Source organism: Ostrea edulis, chromosome 7, assembly GCF_947568905.1.
Source record: "Ostrea edulis chromosome 7, xbOstEdul1.1, whole genome shotgun sequence".
NCBI classification, from domain to species: Eukaryota; Metazoa; Mollusca; class Bivalvia; order Ostreida; family Ostreidae; genus Ostrea; species Ostrea edulis.
In genome coordinates, this window is record NC_079170.1 from 9,518,997 (window position 1) to 9,538,036 (window position 19,040).

Sequence of the window (19,040 nt, forward strand, 5' to 3'; positions counted from 1 at the left end):
AATCATCTTCGCAAGCCAAGTGTCCGATTCGCTTACTCTCATCTACCCCTTGGCAGATTTAGTCAAGTTTCTAAGCTTTCAAAATATCGCGCTTTGACTTTCCAGGGCATCCAATCAGATCGCGCCATACATACACTTTCGGTTTCAGTAATGGCGACCTCCATGTCTAGCCCGTGTTGTCGCCTTTGCCATGGAATTTTGCCCAAAAAACAAAGACGAACGATCTTTGGAGAAAGCTTTGGCGTGTATGATCAACTGCTAGAAATAATAGATCAGATTCCTCACCCAAATGACGAAAAAGGGAATTACATCTGCGGTATGTGTTGGAATAAGCTAAACAGACTGGGTAAAATCGAATACGACATAAAAACAAAGTTAGAAAAGTTAAAATCTGAAAGGCATGACTTGATACGCGATTTACGCTTGAAGCACAAGGGCGATATAAGCGTACAGCAAGTATGTACACCTAAATCCAAAAAACATTTAATTGTTCACTCGCCAACACCGAGGAAAGTAAAACAGCTGTTCACTGAATCCAAGTCCACTCAGCTGACGGATACTCCAACATCATCATTGAATCCCGTGACCGACGACAAAGACAGGAAGAAAGTGAACATTCAGCTTTTCTCTCCCAGTAAAATTAAGGTATGATTTATTATACATTGTCATAAATCGATTGATATTTTGTGTAAACATGTACACAGGACAAAACAGATTTTGAAACCTGACACTAAATTTCACATTTTTTATAGTCTATTTGCATTTCACTGCAGCTTTTGACAGTTGTCATGATTTTTAAGAAATGCTAAGCCAATAGATTTGGTTTTAAAGAACTATATCTTTTCAATATTGTATGGAAGTAGTGGATATAACCTTTTATCCAACATACAATTAAAAAAAAAATTATATGTATGGTTGGGTCGGTATGGTTATGTATTCAAAAGTCTCAGAATTTCATCGGATACAAATCAAATTTCTTGTGAAAATATATATGCTGATTCTAGTTATAGTTGCTTAAGTAATGAGGATTATTAATGATTCGCTAACAGGTTGTATACAGAGGTCCAAAAGAAAAGCTGAAATCCAAAGTTATCCCTGCTGGAGATTCACAGAACATCATTAGATGTATTTCAAGGGGTGAATCCCACCAGAAAACATCCAAAGTAATCTACAATTCCACTTTACAAGACAATATCCATAACTGTGTGATCAAAGATCTCAGAAAGGAACTGAACAAGCTTTCATCTACCAAGACTATGTCATGTCTTAGAAAGACATCAAGTGACAAGTTAGCCACGATTAACTTCGAGTCATGGAATTTGGAGCTACAGTTACATTCCCCATTATTGTATAAGATAATATCTGGTTTCTTCAATCCCCATAATCATGTTGCAGTGGCAGTGATCGCTGCTGTTATCCAAAAGAATCGAGTTATGCACATGTCTGCCTTTCATCATGCAGTAACTCAAGTTTTGGATAATGGTGGAGCAACGGATGAGGTAATTATGCAAAATTTAATACATCATTGTCACACGTGACGTACACAAACCTGTGTGTGCTTGTGAATAATTTAGAGGTACAATGGTGAAGATTATTAAGCCATTTAACTGAAACTAAAGAAAATTGTAATTGTTCACTTCATTGCATTTAGAAAACTATTACATATATATCAATATAATGCATTCATGGTGTTGTTTGGTCTTGAATAAAACATTGCTCTATTATGTGAAGAACATAAATTAATTTTGTTTTGTAGTGCATAAATCTTCTCAACAAGTTGGGTCTTTGTTTGTCACCATCTGCTGCGACAAAGAAGAAGTCTGATTTGATAGCAAGGCAAACTGACCACATACAACGACTGATGATTTCAGAAAAGAAAGCCCTCGAAGAAAATACAGGTGAGGATTGCGTGCCGTCTGAAATCATTGGAGATAATTTCGACATTATGAAAAGTCCATCTCATATGAGCAAAGAGAAGCAGCGACAAAGTTGGCATTGGTTTTTAATGGTTGGTTTGCAGAGAAGGGTTTTAAACCCTAACTTAAGTACAGATGCCCCTGTTACATCCATATCAGAAGCTGAGAACAGCATATTCATTCCAAGTATTGAAGATTGCAGGTCCCTAGAAAATAATTTTGTTCACCATATTATGAAGGTGTTGGTGAAATATTTTCCCTGCTTTCAAAAATATGGTCCATATATTCCCAAGTGTATTGAACATTCTCACATGCAAGAATTATCCAAGAAATCTGACTTTGTGATAATAGATCTACTTGACAAAAGTGAAAATAAAAATGAAGATATGATCAGTATCTTGGAGCATATTCATGAGAATTATGTCCCACATACAGCTGAGGAACACTCACATGTCATCCGAAAGAAAGTATTTGGGGGGGATGTTCTTACAAATGAAAGAGCATATTCTGCACAGTTAGCTATGTTAAATGGAGCTACAGATTTTGAACAGATAGCAGGTGTCATACATAGGCCAGAAGGACTGCATAGAATGATGAATCTATGTCTGGTAACAAATTAACTCCCTGTTGACGTTCAATTTGAAGTTACAGTTCAAGGTTTCAAATATGTCAGGTAGACATTTTTTTTACAAGTTTTGTTTTACCATTGTATAGTGTCTTCTGGAGCTTTTAGTCCTTAAAAATTCATTGGTTTTTTTTAAAAACTAAATAGGGGATTTTTCTCAACATTTGGGTGGGGTGGTATGTTAGTATATTGCTTGGTTCTGAATGATTCAGTTATGACCATGTGACCTTTATCTTAACCAGAACAGTCAGTAAGGTCATATTGGTTTTGAGGCACATCTGTATTATGTGAATTCATTTTCAGTTATTTCGTGATCCTTTGGGACTAGGTTGGGGCCAAGAATCAGAGGTTAAAAATTTTTATGGGAAGAAATATTGATTAAAATTCTTTTAAAATTACAACTGCTTGCCAACGACAGGGCCAAGGTCACTCAAGTGAGTGATGTGACCCCTTGTCCATTAATACAGTATAGCTACAGAGGACAAATGGTTTTATTGTTTGCTGTGGGACATACTTACTTCTCAGCGCATAAACTAATATTTCAGTTTGAATTCACTTATATAATTTTACTGCATGATGTAGATGTTACAATCTAATTAGAATTAGCTGATTTGAATTTTAAATCTGCTACTGCTTTGGTAGCAGATTCTAAGCAGCTATTTAGATTTTAATTAGATTCTAGATGTTCAATTTTATTGTTTTTATTGCATGTTGTATTACATTTGATTTTAGTTTTAATATAGTTAGGTTGTTTACTAGAATAACATGCATTGAATAAAATGCTGCATGTTCTCTTCTCAGATGTACTGTTGAATGACCAACAACATTAATTTTTAAATTATGCCATTTGAATGATATTGATAATTATGTATTTTTGGATATTTAGATTATCGATTGTAAAATTAAGAATTATACATGTATTCAAATGAAGACAATGAAATGTTTTTTATGAATAACCAACATTTTCAATTGTTTAATGCAGATTCTCTACCAGCAGTTTTACAAGGCTTCATCTACCAATGACCGGGGAACTCTTTCCCAGCTGAGAAACATTGTTCATCGAGTTGATGTTAAAGGAGCAGAAAGAGTTATCGAAAGTTACAGGTATGAAAACATCTATGTTGAGGCATTCATCCCTTTCTGCATTTTCGCAAACCAATCAGACACTTGGCTTGTGAAGATGCCCTTTCTGGTCAAATATTTATAGTATTTAATAATATATAATAGTATAAATTTATAGTATTTATACTACAACAGTATTTAAAAATTTTGTAAGAATGCTGGTTTTTGAGGGGTTTCTGATTTGATATATTATGGCTTAACCTATGCTGTGTATTTCCTTGATTGCTGTTTCAAACTATTTACAAAATAATAACTATGTACCCTGTGTATGTTTTAGAGCACACTCTGCTTTCATTGATGATTGCTTAGATGCTTTCATTGTTGGTGCCTGTATGCATCACTTGAAAATGGAGAGCATTGAATGTGAACCACAGTCCAAACAGATTCTCTTTGAGGCCATCTCATCAGAGGATAAGATGCAGTTCATTACTAACATCGCATCAGAAATACAGAAAAAGTACATCAATCTGGAAAACGGTATGCTGCTCATTTTAATCTACAAACAAGGTCCACAGGCCTTGTTTATCATCTGAATATTTGTTAAAAGTATCACAAGACTATAAAATCTGGAAAAAATTCTAGTTCTGGATACTCTTATTCAAGAACAGTATAAAACAAGATATATTCTTTAAACTTAAATGCCCCTGAAAGTGCCTAAACTTATGAAAGACTACATTTACATAATATAAAATAGGTAACATTAACACAATATGACTGATTTCGAACCATCTACCTCTACCCCAAGGATTATGAAATTTACAACTTTGGTAGAGGCCTCCCTGCTCTACATGAATATACATTTAGTTTTTGTTAGCTCACCTGACCTGATAACTCAAGTGAGCTTTTCTGATCACCCGTTGTCCTATAAGCTTTTTACATTCTCGACTTCTTCTCCAGAACCACTGAGCCAATTTCAACCTAACTTGGCAAAAAGCATCCTTGGATCAAGGGCTTTCATGTTTGTTGAAATGAAGGGTCATGCCCCCTCCAAAGGAAAGATAATCACAAAAATAGGGTGGGGTCATTTGAAAAATCTTCTCAAGAACCATTGGGCCAGAAGAGCTTAAACTTACATGAAAGCTTCCCGACATAGTGCAAATTCAAGTTTGTTAAAATCATGGCTGGGGGTAGGTTGGGACCACGATAGGGGATAGAAGTTTTACATGCAAATATATAGGGAAAATATTTAAAAAGAACCACTGGGCCAGAAAAGTTTATATGAAAGTGTCTTGAGATAGTGCAGAATCGTGTTTGTTAAAATCATGCCCCCCCCCCCCCTCCTGAAATTTACAATTTATGTCCACCTTGTACCAAAAATGCTTCATACCAAATTTGAAAAAAAATGGATTAGTAGTTATCAAGAAGTTGAAAATGTTAGATTATTAACGCCCAATGACAGATGCAGACCAATTGCAATATGTGACTCGGCCACTCAGGTGACTTAAAAATGTTCTGGGTGACAAAGGTGATTTAAATTTGCATCTATTTCATTTTAGTTACTCTGAAAAGAGATCACTCTATTTCAGCTACATTACTATATTCTAATCTTCTGGTATCAAATTGAGAAGTGTGAAGGTGATTTATATCAGAATTTAAAGAAAAATTCCTTAAACTCATTGACAAGTTAATAAAGTGATTATAAACCCGAAGAGCCATTGTTAACTGCACAGGTCTTATAGGAATCAAATCATTTTGTTTAACAAATTTTGATGTCAATTTAAATTCTAATTGCATACTTAGTTTTCTACAAAACTAAAAGTTATTTGAGCATAGAAACAGTTTAAATAGTAAATACTGAACAGTCTCATGTTGTCAAACACAAGTCCATGTAACTATGGGCTTCTTTAATTTCTTTATTTTTCTAGAAACTTTGTTCATATGTAACCATGGTAACTAAGATTTTAAGCTGTTTTATAGATTTTCACACCTTGGAACATGCTTCTGAGAAACTGGATATGCAAGAGCAACAAATCAAAGATATGTTTGATGCCACTGAGGGATTATACCACTGTGTTGATTGTTGGCGCCCATACAAGAAGCAGGGACACCTTAAAAATCATCTTAAAAAAGAACATGATTGGGAATTTCATCATCAAGATCAAGAAGCTGGTGAAGATCATGATCGAGTGGCCCTTTACAGAGCATCATTTATGAAATGTGCTCTTCTACTTAGAGACACAAGTGACGCTTATAAATTGGGTGATGGAAATAGAATTATGGACAATTCCAAATTTCAAATGCTTCTCTCAGGGATTGCACATCATACAAAATACCAACTATGGCTATTCAGATTTCTAGCAAACTATCACTGCTTGCTAAGTCCAAGGGAAGCATTTGAGTACAAATGGAACTGCACAGCAAATATGAAAGGTGGATATGGGCATAACATTCCGAATGATAACTTGATAGAGATTCTAGTCCATCGACTTAAATCAAAGTTGCAATCGCAGGGAGCAAATGTGACATTTTCAAGTGCGCGGAAGGCAGCTTTGACTCTTCAAATACAAGATGAGATCAAGGAAAATTTAATTGAGAAGTCTGGCATGAAGAAATCGGGGACCACTCGTTCAAGTACTTCAATGGACAAAGACATTGTACTTATGGTGACTGAACTCTCTGCTGCCAGTGTGTTTGATTACATTCCTGGTAGAAAATATGACAATTTCAAAAACTTTAATGATCTGTTTTCCAGAATTAATATCCCAGAATTACACAAATGGTTAAGTAAACAAAAGGAGAGACTGTCTTATGAAGCCATTTAAATACTGTACATTGTATATGCAGTATAGATTGATGTAAGTCAAAGCAACCATAATGAAATGAAAAAAAAGAGCAGTTGTTCTCATTTTATTGCATTAACATATTAAGAAAATGTTTTCTGACAGTGCTAAATAAGAATTTGTGTACCAATCCATTTAATATTAGATCCTATGATCCGCTCATCTACTATCGCTACACATGGGTAGATGAGCGGATCATAGGATCTAATTTTAATTAGATTGATTCGTGTACATACATGTACTTACATGTCATTCATTATAGTTACCTTCATCTTCGTCTTCAGTATCTAAAACACTGTACATAACATCATCTCCGAATATTTCATTGATAACATTTGAGATTTGGTTAGCAACATCATATGACCATACAGCACAGTTTTTCAAAATATCTTCAGGTGTAAAAATTTGTTCAACATGCTGTACAACATAGTGTATAACATCATTAGACAAACCGTGAATTAATTCTGATTTCATCAGTGTTGAAAAATTTGACAGTTTAAATTGTAATGCATCTAGTTTCTGCTTTAATAGTACCCTGTCAGCTGAATTGACATCTCGGCTCATTTGATTCGTATTTTCTTCTTGCAATTCAAACAATAGTGCTGGATGGGTGTCCGTACAGTTAAGTTCACATTTGCAACTTTTTTCAGACATCACAACACATATGCATTGGAATCACCTTCTCAAGTTTACATCCATAAGACGAACACAAAATTTCTCGTCTACACTTTGAATCTTTAGCCAATTGAACAAGTTCCTCTTCAACTCGTTTTAATTGTCCCTTGTGGAATTTGTAAATAATAAGTTCATGCGCAAATTCTCCATCCCTGCCTGCCCTACCCATCTGTTGAACAAAAGTGTCCATTTCTCTTGGGAGGCCATAATGAATAATATTATGTACTTTGTAGAAATTTACACCCATGCCTGCCGAATTGGTACATATCAAAATTCTAATTTTTCCATCTTTTGTCATATCTGACCTAATGTATTCTTTTCTGCCTTCTACTGTTTTGCTATGAAACATTTCATAATGTTCACTTTTTCCTATCCTTTTTCTAAATATTGCATAAATTTTAGACACATCACTTATTGATTCTGAAAATATTATATGTCTTGGAAGTGTTTCCTTTTTCTTTTCAAATTCATTCAACAACCAACCCATTACATCTTCAATTTCACTGTTGTTAGGGACACACATTGAGGATATTTTAATGTTTTTCCTATCGGGAGACTCTGATATGATCACAGTTTCAGATGTCCTGAAGCAAAGACTTCTCGTGATTTTGCGACGCTGTGCAGGACCTGATGTTGCGGTTAAGGCAGCTATAGGGACGTCTGGGCAAATTGCTCTCAACTCTCCTATTTGACTGAAATGTTCCCTAAAGGCCTTATGGTGATCATTTCCTTCACCCCTAAATTAAAAAAAAATACAGTTAAGTATATTTAAAATGTGTCCTTGCTATGTCTCACTTAACTCTCTCAGATTATCAAGCCCCAAGACCATAAACTTGAATCAAAATTTTCATTATATTTCAAGATTTATCTTGCACAAATGTTTGTAAAACTGCAGGTTTATAGGGGGATCAAATGCAAACATATACTGAAAATATTATTTGTTTATGAAAATTATTTCAAAAGGTAGCTGGATTTGAAATTTAGACTTAAGAATATATTCTCCGTTTATGGTCTTGACTTGAGGCCTGGTATATATATGCAGGTAGATTGGAATAGTAAACAATGACTCATTTAAGGGTGAAATTTTGTAAATATAGTTACACCTGTGTTTTAACAAAACATTTACAATCATGTTGGTGGGGAGGGGTGTCATAAACAAGCTTGATTACCATTGAACAACTGTGTGGGCCTCGTCCACGACGATGACTTTAATTTTCTCTCTTAATTTAGATACCATATCCCTCCACTTCTTCTCGCCAACCAGTGCCTCCGGACTGCCAAAAATAAACTGAAATCCCCCTTCCTGTAACACATCATCGTCGTCTGGGTCCTTTCCAATATATGTACAAGTGAAACCTAGCTTGCAGAGTCTTTCCGTTTGTTCTTTCATTATGGAAACAAGGGCTGTCACAACTATGACACAAGCGTCATGACAAATGACGGGAATGCTTTCGTAAATCATAGATTTCCCGCTACCCGTCTTCAATCCTACGAATACATCCTTTCCATTACAAACCGCTTTGATCCCATTTACTTGATTTCCCCTCAAACACTCTATGCTAAACCTGTCTTCAATCTCTTTTCTCTTTTCATCTGTCAACTCCATTTTGTAAACGTACACATGTACCAGAATTTGTAACGCGTTATTTGATTGGTTAGTATTTGGTTCCCTCAAGAACGATAACTCGCTCGATCCATTAGATGGCAGTTCAGTCGCGACTAAATCTGCCAAGGGGTAGATGAGAGTAAGCGAATCGGACACTTGGCTTGCGAAGATGATTTGAAATGAGATTTATCATGTAGGCCTATTTAATGTCAATTAAGAATTAAAATACCAATATCTTACGATGAAATCAAACTAATATCTAACACATGAACTAAATATATTAAAGCCACTAAAATGCGTACCCTTTTTAAACTCTAACTTTAAAAAACATTACCCTTACTTGAAGAAAACTTAACGATCTGATGGAGTTAATAAACCTTCTGTCATGTGTCTAGTGTGAAAACCATTACCTCACGTCTTCTTGTAACAAAATACTGTAACCCGACAATTTTAAATTATCGAATGTACACTATAATCGTTAACTGTGATAAATAGTAAAACTTTAGTAAATACCTTCATTCTGTAAAATTTATTTCACATTCTCTTTTCCTTCGACAATTCGTCGCCATCTTGATTGTCCATAATATCAACTTCCTGTCACGTGACTCAGTGCTCGGATCAAAAGGTCACCACGGTTAGTTAATAAATTTTGCGATAGACCTAGGTATGCAACGTATCACTTCTTGTTATTGTTTTAAAATTACACAAGACTGAAATGTCACTTGTGCATCATAATGCCTTTGTCAAGAAACAAAGGCACAAAACGTTGTCTTTTTAATCAGCTCCGGGTATAATACTGCACTACGTATAGGCCCCACAGCATACAATGAGATGTTTTTGCCTAGTTTTAACATTGTTAACAATAGGCCTATTAATTTGTCATTTTCCTCGGACATCATACAATCAATTAATTTATGTATTTGTGAGTTGTCATTGTAACAAAGCAACAAATATGCTACACCCCCCCCCCCTCTTTTATGGCACACCATATTCATATTTATTCTTCTCTAAAGAATTATATATATCTTATATTATTATGAGATATTTTCTATTTTTGATACGATATCTAATAAATTTTATAAGATATCTCATATAATTTACAGTTTATAAGACATCTAATTTAATATATAAGATATCTTATAAACTATATAAGTTATATACATGTACATATCTCATAAAGTTAAGTTATCTAATCAAGTATAGATTCTATATCAAACAAGATATCTTATTAAGTATTTAGAATATGCTAATAAGAAATAGAAGATATCTTATGAATTTATTTTTATAAGATATTTTATAAATCATATAAGATATCTTTTACATGATTGATAAGATATCTTATAAACTTTATAACATATCTTACTTATCTCATATAATTTACAATTTATAAGATATCTCATAAAATATATAAGATATCTTATAAACTAAATAAGATATCTCATAAACTTTTTGTGTATTAAACAATATATTTCATAAAGTTTATGAGATATCTTATAAAAGATTTAAGGTATCTATTAAAAATTCATTTATGAGACATCTTATAAAATACATGTATATAAGATATCTTAAAAAGTTTATGAGATACCTTATAAAACCTATATAAAGATATCTTATATGTTTGATATGATATCTTATATATAGGAAAATATATAAGATATCTCTTATCTTTTATGAGATATCTTATAAAGGATATAAGATATCTCATAAACTTTAGAAGATATCTTATAACTTTTATAAGTTATATCATAAAATATGAGATATCTTTGAAGAGGAATAAATACAAATACACTGTACAGCGTGTCATACCCTTTACTCTTTTTAGATGTATAGTTTTCGTGCCGATTTTAACTATCAAGCCGAATGAGGAGTGGAAAGCTGCATATTGGAACAAATTAAAGCATGAGTCATGTTTTGTTTAATTCGTATTCTAGATCTGAAAAAAGGAAAAGAAAAGAAAAACAGCTATTGAATTTTTTTTTTAATAATGGCAGATTTTAACACACACACCCCCCCCCCCCTCCCGTCAAAACTTGCCCTTGTTGACGGGATTTTAAAAGTATCTTCTTTTGTGAAAACCTGAATGTAAATAAATTTTAACCACTGACTATGAGAGCATTAAGGCTTTAGGCAAACCTTAATCTACATAATGTACATGTACAGTCTGATATTTACATACTGATTAATTTGACAAATCTCTCCTAAATATTTCTATGTTAAACTTTAAGCCTTTTATTGTGTCTCCGCCCTGCTTGAAGGATTTAACAAACACAGCTCCCAATTTGACAAAGTTATATTTTAAAAATTTGGGTTTTTTTGGGTTTTTTTTGGTAGTTTCTTCGTTGGATTCACTTCGGACATTGACACGTTAGGAGAACTTATGACCCTATACATCTTAAAATTAAGATCTTTCGATAATTTTTTAATACAATCTTACGTAAACGTTTCGCCCCTCATTACAGCTGCCTCCGATCCCGGGGGTCAGGGTTGTAAACATCTTTCGGTTTTCCCAATATTTTAGTGACGTATGGAACACCAAATCAACACATTATAAACAATATTTGAACGTATTGAAGGTATTCAAACTCTTTACTTCCATCAATAATATCTTCAAAGTAGTGCTACTTGTGATAAGTGTGGCCACCATACTGAAGATTCCTTTCATTTCTTCTTCAAATGTCCTGAGTCTGCTGACCATAGAACTAAGCTAATCTTGTCCATCAATGAAATGCAACTTTCTGTTCCTTTATCACTAAATTTATTTTTATATGGTGAAAAATGTTTAAAATACAATGAAAAGATTTTTGAAATTGTTCAAAAGTATATATATCTTGGAAACTAATAGGTTCTATTTTCATTATTTGGTTTTCCCCTTTTACCGGTACTGCCCCCTCCCCCCTCCTTATATATCCTTACTTTTCTTTCTCTTTCAAATTGTATAAATGTTTTTCAGTTTTTATTTTATTTTATTTTTTTTCATTTTTTTCTTTTTCTTTTTCGTTTACTCATTCTATATGTGTGTATATATGTGCGTACGTATACATGTGCATTTATCGAGACTTTTCTCAGTCTATCTATTCGTACTTTTATTTCTATATATGTGCTCGTTCATGTGATTGTTCTCTGGTGTATATGTTATGTATTTGTATATGTGTGTGCCTTGTATTTCCATTTCACACTTGACCTTGATGTAAGGACAGGGCTAAAATAGGCTATGCCTACTGCCCGATCCCATTCGCTTTGTGAATAAAATATAGTTTGAATTTTAAAAAAGAGCTCTTTTAAGAAAGAATAAATGATTTTACATTTATAATCCTTAAACAAAGTTTACTCTCTCTCTCTCTCTCTCTCTCTCTCTCTCTCTCTCTCTCTCTCTTTGATAGATTAATAATACCATCCATTCAATTATGTGGGCATTGATGAAATTGATTATGTCATTAATATATTTTGGGCAGATAGACATACGTTAATAAATTATATCAATCGGATCACGCTCGTCATTTTCCGTATTTGCGGTTACGGAAATAGCCGAGTAGTTACGATTGATGTTCTGAGATAGTAACATATGAATATTATCGCGCGCAAGATACTTTTCATTCAATCAAAAAGCATTGATTTTGCAAATGAATTAATGTTTTAAATAATTCAGTTAATGCACCCATTAATACAATTAATGGTATCATTAATTTTATTAATGCACACAATAAATGAAATATTGATGTCTTGAATTGAAAACATCTATATCATCATTGGAAGAGATTCAGTTGCTGCACGCAATAAGCCTGTTGAAGATTTCAGTATCTACATCCATTTTTTTCTTTCTTTTTTTAAAATTTTTATTATAGACAAACATACAAATCACTCACATACATGCACATCATGGCTGAAATATATGGCGACAAATTATTGAGAGATTGTTACTTTAACGTATTTTCAAATAAACATTTCCGGTTCAACCATTTTCTATTGTATACATCAGTTCCATTATTTGTTTTGTGAATTGAATGAAAATGTTTTCAAGTTCTTAACTACATTCTGAAATAGAAAGTTTAGATTTTTCTTTTGACAAACAATATCATAAGATTAATGATTTCATCTTCCCTAGGGATACCTAGTATCAAAGTACTTGCATCAAATTTTAGTTTTCTTCTAGATTTTTCAAATATCCATTTTTAAAAGGGACCGTAATGGATGCAAGGGCGGACCCAGAAGGGGGGGGGGGTCCAGGACCCCCCCCCCCCCCCCCCCCCTTTGCGAACCAAATTCAATAATAAAGAGAATTTGAGTCAAAATGATATGAAAGGTGGATACTTGCATGTAATTGCATCATTCAAATTTATCAACACCAGTATATCATTTAATTCTAGGATAAGTAAGACGAAACACTGATATATATTGACGATATTTTCTTCAATACAAGTATCACTTAAGAATTCAAAAATGCATATGTTACATAAAAGTGTTGTTTAGGAAGTAGACAATTTGAAAGTGAAAAAGAAGTGTCAGAAAATGTTCAGAATGCAGGATTTTGCACCATTTACCAAAGAGTTCTGGACCCATATTTACTAAAGTTCGTAGACGTAGACGTAAACGTAGGATTTACGTCTGACTTAAGATTAGAGTTACGTACTCGTGAAATGGTATTTACAAAACCGTTCGTAGCCGCAACGTAACTTACGATGTACGATTGCACGTACGCGTGCGCAGTGGCTATTTTCACTTCGAAGCGTAAAAAGTGTGAATTTGCTCATTTACTTTGAATTCCCTGCGCTACCGCCGCATTATAACGAAAAAGAACACAGAACTTTGTGAGAAAGCAACGAATTTCAACGTATACGTATGCCTGCCAACGGCATGTCGATCAACTGTACCGTTATTCAGTGTTGTTTACAAATCCAAATGGAAGGTTCATCAAATTTAACGCATTTGACTTGTGCATGGATCTGCGATGCTGTAGGTGTTCAAAAAGAAGTCGGCATGGACTGACCAGTAAGTTAAGTTGTTTGTGTAGTAATAACCTTAAATGTTTTACCACTGACTACTCGTCACTAGACCCCTAAATAATGTTAAATTGACTTCAAGGGGATTCAGTACATGACACACATGGTAAAATCACAGTCCCTTATTCATTTTGTTCTCAACCTATGTAGCTGCTATAATGCCTGGATCTTAATTTCTAAATAGTGAGCACATATACATATGTGTTAGTTATTTACAATTTGATATGTGCCCACTATTAACACATTAAGACACAAGCTCATTTGTGTACATGGTAACTTCAAACTTTTGACAATACCACAATTGAAATTCAAAATTATTTATCCCATTTTTTTTAATTTTATGACTGGGACAACATCAAAGCAGTATCATATCTACCTGTACACAAGTACGCACATGCTTTCACATCATTTCGCAAAAAGAAAAACAAGAATATTGGTGAAAAATGAATCTAAAATATACATTATATATACAGGCACTAATTCTAAAATGTGTGATTTGTACGTGCCCCTCTATTGCATGAATGCATGGTTATAAAATATGAAAATTATTATTGCTTTAACAATATATACTCTGGGCGAACAGGTAGATAGGGTGAATGGACTCGGTACCAGATGAGAACAGTTACAGTCTCTTTTAGCATCATTTCAATTATTGCTTGTGCACATCCATGTGCAAAACTTTCAGAAAATATTGTGAAACAAAATCGCATTCAAATACAGTTGTACAACTGTGTGAAGTCAGTGTTAATTTATTTAATGTAGAATAACATTGACTATATATTAATTGGAGATATTAGGTGTGATATACATGTAACATGCACTAGATATATATCCAAGTTAGCTGACCTCTGTTATTTTTCAAAAGGTCATAAAGGTGGTCAAGAAATAAATTGCCAACAGACAGCAGCATTCCTTGATTTAGATGCATTTCTCTTCATGTCCTCTCCTGAAAGATTTTCCATGATGCCTCAGGGTTAGGATTGGGATGCAAGATGTACAGTACATATATATGATGTAAGTATATCCACTGTTTGTACACATTTAATCATTTCTGTACTTACAAAGTTTTAAAAAATCTAAAACAAATTATGGTACATGATGTAATGATTTTTGTAATGCATTGATGATTAAATCCTTTATAGGCAAAGATTTAAGAACATAAATTTATGAGTTTTTATGATCAAAGTTTGTCCATTTTGCAAGTTTCGTACCTGTCTGTCTAAGCATATCTTCACCTTTTTGGCAAATAGAAATTTAACCAATCTAAGGACATACACTATGTTTCTTTGAAATTATTTTTTATCTCCTCGATATTAAAAATTCTTGCATGATTTCCAAAATAATAGCTGTAATTTTGTCACCAAAATTTTTAATCAACACTCAATAAAAATTGCTCTATATTATATATTTCTGATCAGTAATAACACATGTATTCATGCAGTTATTTGAAACACCTTTTAATCTCAAAGCAAGCAAATGAATATATGTAATTTTGGTGATTAAATAATTATTATCTTGCAAGCCAATAATTCTTCTTTATATATTTCTTTACACTAAAAGCGGTTATCAAATGTACTTTTATTAGGTCACCTGAGTTTACTCAGTAACCTATTGCAATTAGTTTTCATTCGTCGTGCGTTAACCATTGAACATTTTTAACTTCTTAATAACTACCAGTCCAATTCTTTTCAAATTTGGTATGAAGCATCATTGGGACAAGGGGGACCAATTTTCAAAAATCTTCTTATCAAGAAACACACATATATAAGAAAAACTAAATGCATAGTGATGTAGAGCAGGCAGACCTCTACCAAAATTGTAAATTTCATGATCCCCGAGGTAGGGGTTTTGACCCCAGGGCGGGGCAAATCTTGTTATATAGTATTTATGTGTATAAAACACTTAAATTACATCTTCTTTAATGCTATTGATACTAAATTGAAACTAAATGGATAGAGCAGGTAGTCTTTTACCAAAATTGTAAATTTGATTTCCCCCAGAGTAAGGGTTTTGACCCCAGGGTGGGGCCAAACTTAGTATATAGTATTTATGTGTAAGTTTGCTGATACTGTATAAAATATAAATGCAGAAAAGGATGTACAAAAAATGATGAATTTCACAACCCAGGGTTATGACTTTAAGATGAGTCCAAATTAGTCATATCTTTTGATGTTTTCATGCGAATACACCTATTTAAAGCCTTTCATCAGTGTATGCACTTTGAGGGATGTGAAATTTTAAGAACACATCTTGTTTTATACTGTTGCTGAACATTAGAATATAATTAGCTTAGATATTTAGAACAGGAAATTTTTTCTAGATTTCATAGTCCATGGAAGTAATGATACTTTTCCACTAGTATTCAGGTGATCTATAAGGCCTGTGGGCCTCTTGTTAGGTTTCTGTTGTTTGTTTTTTTTTTATTTTACTAAAGAAATATTTTTATTAGTCAGTCCTTTGCCATTGGGAGATTTTGAGAGATAAAAATGGTTGCCATCACTTTCACAGCAAATATGCCCCTTTAAATTTATAATGTTGTACTACCATGTATTATATGTCAGCCTGAGTAGCTTAGTGCAAAGGTACCAGGTTCAATACTCAATTTTGCTAAAGATTTTTCTCACCTTCTTTGCTACAGTAAAATCCCATTCATATACCTTACTGCAGTACATATCAGCTGATTTTACATTTTTACTTGCCACAACCAGGAACTATCAAAATATGTTAACTCTAGACTAATTAAACCTGAGAATTTTGTAGAAAGAAAATAGAATGCACGTGAATTGTACCTGAAATATCACAAAAAATTATCTTTTATTTATAAACGTGAATGACCTTAACTGAAACTTACCATTCTTGGTTAAAAAGTATTTTTTTCTGGTTTGGAAAGAAGCCAATTTCATTATAAGGGGAATGGTTAATGAAAAAATACTAAAGTTGACCTTGGAGTCATTTGAAATCTTTTTCTTAATATGGGCTCTTGGGTTATAAATCATTAAAATTAGAAATTGTAGGTGATACTTAATGATATCTTCCCAGATATGGTGTACGGTAGATAAATATAATGTAAATAAAATCAGTATTATCACAATTTTACAGTTTATTTAACTAACAATTATGTTGCATGTATTTTTCAAGCCTTATGAAATTTGATTGCAGTGTAATGACAGTTGTTTATTTAAATCAATGTAATACTATTATTTTTCTAGGTCTATGGGTACATTGCTGTAATGGCCTGAAAAATCTTTTGCGAAACCGAGAAATGCTCATCTTCCATTGTCTTGATTGTGTAAAAGGACAAGCAGAGGAATGATTCAAAAATATATGGCAGGATTGAGAATCTAACCCATGACCCGTAGTGTGGTACTCTACCCACTGATCAATCCATGCTGATGGTTCATCTGCTACATTGATGTCATCTTATATATTTATTTATTCATTTATATCATATGGACATTTAAAAATTGACAGTAAAATAAAAAAAAGTTTGATATTCAGCAAAATAGAATTTTTTACAATACATGTTTAAGAAATTAAGTACATGTACATGCATTGTTATGCATACAATTATGTACATGTAATTATATTTGTTAATAGATAACTTTTTAGATGAATTTTCATGTTGTTATTGATATTGACATGTACATGTATTACTTCCATTTCTAGAATGATTTTAACATCTTGATATTAAAAAGATGACATAATAAATAAATCTTAAATATTTGTCAACAAAGTTGTCTGGTGGGTTAAAATTTGTAAAGAGGAGCATTAGTACATATGTCGGTTTAATGTGAGAAGCCTTCAGAATGAACTTTTATCAGTGAGATTTTTTGTAAATTGGAGGGGGGGGGGATGGGCTTCAACAAAATAATATGTATGTTGAAGGCATCATCCTTGGAGTTTGGTAATATACACTGCAAAGACTTTTACCTAGCTGATCACATATAAAGGTCAATTACAGACAAATCATGAATGGTAGAAAGATTCATATATATGCATTATCAATGAAGGTTTGACTCCTGTAGGATTATAGTTAAAGGAAATGGCACTCTGAAAGATTGAAAGTCTACACATGACTACACTAGTAGGCATCACAATTGTTCTCTGAAACAAATTACACAAAATTGTATTCTTGGAATGAAATGCATATCTTTTTTTTTTAAAGAAATATTTATTTAGAGGCTCATTTCCCTGTTGTGTAAGTTACAATGTAACAAATAGTTATTTGGACTACCAATATTTGCTTATAACCACAGAGAAAAGATCACATATCTATAAGTAGAAATAGTTTTTCTATAGCTGTCAATCACCATGCATTCTTGTACACACAGTGACTCTCTTCTTTTCAAATCTAAAACATTGCATGTTTGATTGCATATATATATACATTAATTCTACCATGTTTGGAAAATTAAAAAAAAAGTATTTCCCTAAAAGATGCTAGACCTACCCTATATAATAAGATAAATGGCAAATATTCTTTTTAAATAACCTGCATGACTAAAATAAAAAGCTTCCCAATTATTTCTAAAGGCAAGGTTAGATCCACCCAGTCTGATTAAAATCAAATTTCGCACTTTGCTCGATATACGGACAGCGACTGTCCGTATATCGAGCGAAGTGAGAGGTTTGATTTTAAATCAGACTGAGATCCGCAACAAGGTAAATTAGATCGGGCTCAAAATTTAGAGAATTGTCGCACAATTGCAGATGATCTCAAAGAAAACGATAATCTGAATAAATACAATTAATTTGTGTATTACTAACCAGCTTGTGTGCATCTAGAGGGTTTGTAAGGTCTTTACGCAAGAAATTATCGATAAAAATGACAAGTCGCCATTTGCTTTGTTTATTCTTAAAGTTACGATCAGCTTACGTGTACTAGTATAGCACACGTAGAGTTACGCTTATTTCTGACGTAAATCTACGTCTACGACTGTTAGTGAATACCGTCCTACACGTAAACGTACGCTACGTCTAGATTTACGCTACGTTTACGTCTACGAACTTTAGTAAATATGGGCCCTGGGGCCTAGGTCCCCCCCCCCCCCCCCCCCCCCCCCGGCCCATTGAGAGTAACCATAAAATCAGCTTTTTTGAATAAAAAAATATTCATTGCAAAATCTGAGTACGACGACTAGAAAGACTAAAACTTCGAAAACAACTAGTAAATAACTAAGCATTTTCATGTATAAAACTGTCCCAACATCTCCCTAAGATGTTATGTACACAAGCAAAGGGTTAAATTGGGTAGGGGTGGAGGTTGTGAAAAGTACCTTAAAGATCAAGTGCTAACCACCACCACCCCCCCCTTTCACA

At 33.2% G+C, this 19,040-nt stretch overlaps 3 protein-coding genes and 1 long non-coding RNA gene across 8 annotated transcripts in view; 2 read left to right on the forward strand and 2 right to left on the reverse strand.

Moving 5' to 3' along the window:
• The window catches only part of LOC130047785 (protein sidekick-1-like), a 47,336-nt gene extending 38,018 nt beyond the window's left edge, over positions 1-9,318 (reverse strand). For all 5 annotated transcript variants that reach the window (XM_056143238.1, XM_056143240.1, XM_056143237.1 and 2 more), the window contains exon 1: positions 9,238-9,318. The gene's annotated coding sequence lies outside the window, so the exon portion shown is untranslated. The remainder of the gene's footprint in view (positions 1-9,237) is intronic.
• LOC125667808 (uncharacterized) lies at positions 9-8,746 on the forward strand. Its single transcript, XM_056142937.1, has 7 exons — positions 9-645; positions 1,050-1,499; positions 1,757-2,535; positions 2,568-2,589; positions 3,524-3,645; positions 3,941-4,140; positions 5,581-8,746. The coding sequence occupies exons 1-7, from the start codon at positions 151-153 to the stop codon at positions 6,423-6,425; spliced, it is 2,913 nt and encodes a 970-aa protein (XP_055998912.1). The 5' UTR covers positions 9-150; the 3' UTR covers positions 6,426-8,746.
• Positions 6,498-8,740, reverse strand: LOC125671927 (uncharacterized). The gene is made up of 2 exons (XM_048907913.2): positions 8,288-8,740; positions 6,498-7,855 (listed from the first exon to the last, which is right to left on the reverse strand). Exons 1-2 carry the CDS (start codon positions 8,722-8,724, stop codon positions 7,090-7,092), a joined length of 1,203 nt encoding a protein of 400 aa, XP_048763870.2. The 5' UTR covers positions 8,725-8,740; the 3' UTR covers positions 6,498-7,089.
• Positions 9,319-13,286: 3,968 nt separating the features above from the next.
• On the forward strand, positions 13,287-17,454 carry LOC125681857 (uncharacterized). Its single transcript, XR_008796606.1, has 3 exons — positions 13,287-13,710; positions 14,587-14,735; positions 16,931-17,454. It is a non-coding gene; the product is annotated as an uncharacterized LOC125681857 (long non-coding RNA).
• Positions 17,455-19,040: the final 1,586 nt, after the last annotated feature.